We start from the raw sequence: 6,482 nt of genomic DNA, 5'->3' as shown, positions 1-6,482 counted from the left end.
ACATTTAACTCCCTAAGGACAAGTGCTTTCAGGAAAAACTGGCTTGCAAAACCCAAGTGGTAAATCTTCAAGATTTCAAGTACCTTTCACACAAGTGGACAATTGCCTGGAAGCCATTTAACCAGGCACATACGAATATCCTTAATTTCTCTTACTAAAACGTTTCTTCCTTTTCTTTTATTTTCTTTTCAAAGCATCATTCATCCTTGTTTTCCAAGGTGAAGACAGCTGATTTCTCCTACAAATCCATGAGCGGGTGTCCCGTGCAGTCATCAGCACTGCCCTCTACAACCGCGTTTCCTGGACCTCTTCTTCTGTCTCCTCCTTCAAAGAAGCGATCTGGGATCTAGACTTGTGCTTGCTGGAGTTGCGGTGGGGGAAGAGCTTCACCCTGTCGGAGGAACTGATGGCCTGACGGAAGAGGCTCTTCTCACTCAGCAGTTTCTGGATGGACTCATACTGCCGCACTTTGTTCTCTTCTATGACCTGGGGAAGCAGCCACTGTGAGATCTCAGACAGAAGGCAGGTCAGACGAGAGCAGGGACAGAAACTGGCAAAGGCTCAAAGGAAAATGAAAGCCAAAAGAAATCAGAGTGTCTAGACCCCTGCAGGTTGAGCAATCCTGTAGAACTCATCCAAATACTCTATGTTCTTGCTTTAAGAAGATCATATCATCTGTGAAACTGACTACAATTTTAGATGTAGCAGCATTTTTTTCTCTCCCTCTCTTCTATTTAGGATTAGTAGAGTACTGGGCAACACATATCTCTAAAGAATCTTAGAGGATACAAGAAGGGAGAGGGAGTGGGATGGGAGCCCGTGGGGAGCTCACCAAGTGTGGTGTGCATGTATGTCCCTATCACTCTGAGCTTCATTATAATGTGTGATTACAATGCACCAATAAAATACATTAAAAATAAAATAAAATAAGATACCCTGAAAAGAACTTTAGAGGAACTGAGGGTACTTATAAAGCAATAATAATTTATCATAAGTCCCTTCCATAAGTCTCTAAAATAAGTTTCAAGTCCAAATAGTATCATAAAATTCTGAACGTCTCCAACAGTCTAAAGTTTAACAATCCCAAATTGGATGTGTGTGAATTTAATATGCCTTTGTAGTGTGTTAAAGTTGAGCAGATCCAAGGCCAGAGGAGAGAGGGGCTTGCCCAATCTCCTGAACTTGCCCTTGGCCTGGGAAGAGGTTATGAGTCTGCTCCCTAATTTGCTTCTTCAAGCTTGGTAATAATAACAACAATACAAATCCTTCAGCAAGGAAAGAATATACCCTAGAAGGCTTAAAAGATTTAACAGAATGACATGATACTTTACCCTTGAAACTTCCTTGTGACTAAACCAAAGGGAATTTATAAACATCCCTTGAAGGAATCTGTGACACTTTTGAAAACACAATGAGAAGGTGGTTGACAGAAGCGCTAACCTGAGCTCTAAATAATTATTTGAAAGTTGAAATAAACCTTCACACTACCACACAAAAACCATAAATTAGACTGTAAGACAACCAGGCCTCTCCTGCATCCTATCCAAGAGACATCTACTTATAATTAAAAAAAAAGAAAGACTTTTTATTTTTTAATAGTAGAGTATTTTTTATGACTCGGTCCCCAAATGAAGGGCTCAAAAACCCCAGAGATATCTGGCTTATTAATGTGGCTTAGTCACATGCTATTTTAGGAGTGCTGAATTTTAACCTTAACTCATAGCTCAAATCAAAGTGAAAAACTTGTGCAGCTATTTTGGGTAAAGCTGGATGGTTTTTTGACACGTTTCAAACAAGAACAGGTAGGTACACTGTTGCAATTTGCAGAAACTATCGCATGCAAGATTGTTATCAAGAATTACAGGGGAAATGAGAGCTTAAGTAAATTTAAAACCACTCACCAAAAATCGTTGACATTCCAACATCGCTTCTATCCTGTGCTCACAGAGGACTACTGTGCAATCAGAGAAGGCTTGCTTTAGAGTTCTTCGGATTATTTGGTACGTTCTAAAAAAGAAAGAAAGTACCACATATAATACTGCAAAACATGAATAATCTGCCTTAATCTTTGATAAAGTACCTATTATTTTGTCAATTTGTTCTTAAATTACTTTTTGTAAATACTCTGAACATAAAGTTGGTGTAGAGTTAGCCACAATCAGCTTTCCAACTATGGGGCAGATTCCAAGTATCCAGAACCAAAGAGGTAAAATATTTTGAAAAGAAAATGTCATAAACAAGTACATTTTTCATTATGTCGAGTCACTAGCCATCTTTTATTTTGTGCTGTAAGTTTATATATGGCATAAGTTAGATATAAGGGAAAATCATAAAGATGCGGGTATGTCCACGTAGCTATATATTTCATCATGTGCTAACAAGGCAGACGAGTTTGTGTTAAGTTTCAAACTACATTCAGATGAAAACAGAGGGCTCTTACACAAGGAAATACGTGTTTGTGTCCACACCAAATAGTGACTTTTCTACAGGGCAATTGTTTCACATTTGGGAGGAGTCTCCCACTTGCAGGCACAAGAGCCTGATGGGAATTTATGTTGATATGAAGTAGGTCTCAATGACTGTTCCCACTGTGCTGTTGAGTAACAAAGTTCCTGAAACTCACATGGGATCCAGATGAGCACTGGGCTCATCAAGCAGTAAGATCTTCGCCTTACTGAGAACAGATCTGGCCAAGCACATCAGCTGCTTGTGGCCGTGGCTTAGCACGTAACCTCCATCCACGAGGACAAAGTCAAGCTTCCCAGGAAACTGTTCTATCACAGATCTGAGGCCAACCTGTAGGAACGAAAGAAGGAAAACACTGTTTAGAGAGGGTGCTTGACACGTCATGGGGCTAAAATCAGTCAAGAGGTTAAAAGTCTAAAAATACACATGAGCATTCTGAGCGCTTACATTTCATAGCAGTCCAACCCAACTCCCACTGTTTGAGTTTGATTGGGCAAAAGTCTATTTATAATCTTAGATCAGTTGAGGGTTTGTTTGAGCCCTGCACTTCATTACTCGGGAAACTTTCATTGAGTCCCTAGTAAGATCCAGGTGCTTCAATAGGCACTAAGGAAACCATACTTAGTGGACAGCTGTGTGAGGCTCACATTTATAAACATGAATAATACGCCTTTATCTTGGATAAAGTGTCTATTATTTTATCAATTTGTTCTAAAATTACTGTTTTTGTTGTTTATGTTGTATATAAATATATATATATACATATACATATATATAACATAACTGAATACATGCTGGAAAAGATAAGATGTATAGAAATTTATAATTTACTCTATCACAGCATCCTATAATGGATAGTAGAAAGTGGAAGGGATAACATGGCCTGATTCACCACCTTCCATTTCTACTAGTATATCAAGGGATAAAGATATCATGAGACAATCAACTTGAGGTTTTTAAAACTATCCGCTAAGTTCATTGATCATCTTTTCAATTAACAAAAACTGTAAGAAAAAAATATGAAAGCTGGGTGTGGTGGCACACGCTTGTAATCCCTGCGCTTGGGAGGCAAAGACAGGAGGATCGCACAGGTTTGAAGCCAGCCTCAGCTACTTAGTGAAGCTCTCAGCAACGTAGTGAGCCCCTGTTTCCAAATAAAATGTAAAATAGGTCTGGGAGTGTAGCCCAGAGGTAGAAGACCCCTGGGTTTCATCCCTAGTACCACACAAAAAAAAAAATTATGAAGTAAAAAACCTAGAGTAAAAGGAATGGTATGTTACTGGGAGATGTAAAAGCTCTTATATACTGGGGTAAAAGACATGGGATGTTTAAGGTCAATGGCTTATTTTTTAAGTTGTAAAGTTCAAAAAAGGTTAGAAAAGTAAAATATATGTAGAAATACATTATATTAAAATAAGAAACAAATTGTTGAGGTGTCTTATCACTTCTCAAATAAATGTGCATCAAAGGTTTTTGTTGCCAAGTGCTGTTGAGTATATTAAGAGGCAAAACCCTACAGAGATGGTTGTCTCTTGCCCTTAGGAGCCTGGAATTCAGTATGAGGAGATAAGGTATGTTCCTACCTAACTCTAGTATAGGCATAATGAGATAATGGTTTTAAGAAAGAATCTCATGATTCCTGAAATACAATCAGAAATGTCTCACTTAACTGTTTATTTAGCAAAAACTGAGCCTGTGGTGTATACTGTAGATGACACTTCTTTCTCTGACTGGTTTATCATTAAAACAATCTCATTTTATGAGAATGAGTTAAAATTTGAAAAGGTTTTCTGAGATGGTAAGCAATGCAAGCACATTAATTATCCAGAGGAGATTACTCTGATGGATCCCTGGAGACTCAAACATAAAACTACTGTGGGATTCAAGCAGCTCAGAGTGTGTGAATAAAGGTCATTAGGCCAGGAATCCGAGGACCTGTGTTTTTCTGCCTTCAACTTCAAGGCTACAGCCTGTGAATCTTCCATGATTTCTCTTTTCTTAAAACAAACATAGAATGCTCACTTGCTCTCACGTTCTTCCTTAGCAATCATTCAATATCTACCCACTTTATCACCAGAAATCTGAAAAGTTAGTATGTATCTGTTGTCTTGTGCCACAGAGCATTATGCCTTGGTTTATGAGAAATCACACCCTCTATGACCATTTCTTCCTATTATGATGTATTGCAACTTTCCCTCTTTCTGTCCCCTGAATATTAAACTTCATCCCAATTTTCCCAACTCCTCTCTGATATTTCAGTCATTTATAGCTACCCATGAGCTAATGATATTCAACTGTCTCGAGTAACTGGACTTCTTCCAATTACTTCTATAATCCTTCTCCTCCGTGTTGCCTCTACCACAGTGATCCTAGCCTAGGCTGTCATCATCTCTTCAGCACCACAATTCCAAATGCCAGCTGGTTGAATTAAGAATTCATCAGGCACATACTCCCTAAAATGAAGGTTTATTTGATCCTATCATTTCTCTGTTTTAAATCTTATGGTAGTTCTCTTCCCATTGGAATAAAATGTAAGTGCTCTCAAGGGCACACAAGGCATCCAGAATCGAGCCCCCTACACTCTTTTTCTCAGTAGCACCTAACAGTTTGTAGTTCTCTATATCTTGTATGTTCTCAGGTCTGTGTTACTGCTCATCCAGAGATATCCTTCTAAATACCCCCGGTGATCCCTTAGGGAAGCTAGACATCTAGACATGGTGGCATTTATGCAAGTTTCCCCTGTTAGACTGCAAGCTTCTTTGACAGACAGTCAGCCTCAACACCATTCATTCATTCATTCATTCATTCAACAAATACACGCTGAGCTCCTAGAATTCTGGTATCCAAACAAAACAGAGCTCTGATGAATCAAAACTTCAGGATGAATGAATATCAATTTTATCTCTACTTTTTTATAGATATCACATTGATTGTGTTGTCCAAAATGCTATAAAATCCCCCCAAATCAAATTACAAAACTAGAAATTCTCTAACACTGCTGGAGAAGTCAGTACTATATTGCAGATCAATTATCAATATTCCAATCAGTAGTATTTTAAGTTTTATGGGTGTTTATGTTTTGTTTTGCTTTTATCCAATTAACTACCAAGAAAACTACTGGTTAAAGATGGAAGATCTGAAGTAAAAAAGAACTGGTTTTGAATCTGTGCTCCTCCATGCATTTACTCATGGTTTCCTAACATATTGTAACTACATGGAGTCAGGGAAATGCCAAGGACACAGGCAATGAAACACTTCCTTAGCGTGACAATAAGATTTTCAAGATTTCCTTCCCAAGTTGCTTAGGAAGTTGTTAAGCAGTAAGTGCCACAATACTATTAAGTTACATTGGACCCACTGGAACAGGGTTGAGATTTGGGTAGTCATGGAACATTTTCCCCTAGATTCATATCAATCACACACAAATTCCCTAAGGCCACACTAAAAAAGCTGCTTTACTATGCTATACTTTGTACTTTCCTATGGTAACAGATGAAAAAATTGTGTTCTGTACAAGTAAATAATAAAATGCTTCAAATATATAACTATTGATATGTAGAGAATAGAATTTTAAGAGCAAATTACAACTAGGCAGATCAATATAGGGGGTATTTTGCAACATTCCTATCTTACTTTTTTATTAACTATGAAGTAATAAAAATCTTTTAGATTCATTGTCAGCAAAAAAAAGGTCAATAAAAGTTAGTTCCATTTGAAATTTTGAACTCAGTAAACATTTAGCAAATCTAGTAAGTACATATTTTCTGCCAGATATTGTGATGGGTTTTGTAAAGAAAACAGGAAACAAGATGGACTAACAGCTGCTTTTTGAAAAGATACAAAGCTATTGTTACCAAATATATGTGCTACTAAGAAGGGCTTAAATTTGTTTACTGATCATCTCAATGTAAATGACTACTTAGTCATATATTTCTTCAACAGATGCTTAATGAGAGTTTATTAAATTCTAGGTACTATGACAGACTTAGGAATTCAAACATGAGTAACATTTGGCA

The 6,482-nt window shown here is 37.5% G+C and overlaps 1 protein-coding gene across 1 annotated transcript in view; it reads right to left on the bottom strand.

The window, feature by feature from the left end:
- Positions 1-285: 285 nt before the first annotated feature.
- Positions 286-6,482, bottom strand: part of CFTR (CF transmembrane conductance regulator) — a gene marked incomplete at both ends in the record, with an annotated part of 172,619 nt that continues 166,422 nt past the window's right edge. Inside the window, 3 exons of the mRNA XM_080700885.1 lie at positions 286-486; positions 1,902-2,007; positions 2,624-2,796. Coding sequence (XP_080557011.1) covers positions 286-486; positions 1,902-2,007; positions 2,624-2,796 — 480 coding nt within the window. The remainder of the gene's footprint in view (positions 487-1,901; positions 2,008-2,623; positions 2,797-6,482) is intronic.

This window comes from Muscardinus avellanarius (genome assembly GCF_963383645.1).
Source record: "Muscardinus avellanarius genome assembly, chromosome: 9".
NCBI lineage: Eukaryota > Metazoa > Chordata > Mammalia > Rodentia > Gliridae > Muscardinus > Muscardinus avellanarius.
Note: the sequence above shows the minus strand (reverse complement) of the source record. Positions and strands in the feature narration are given on the sequence as shown.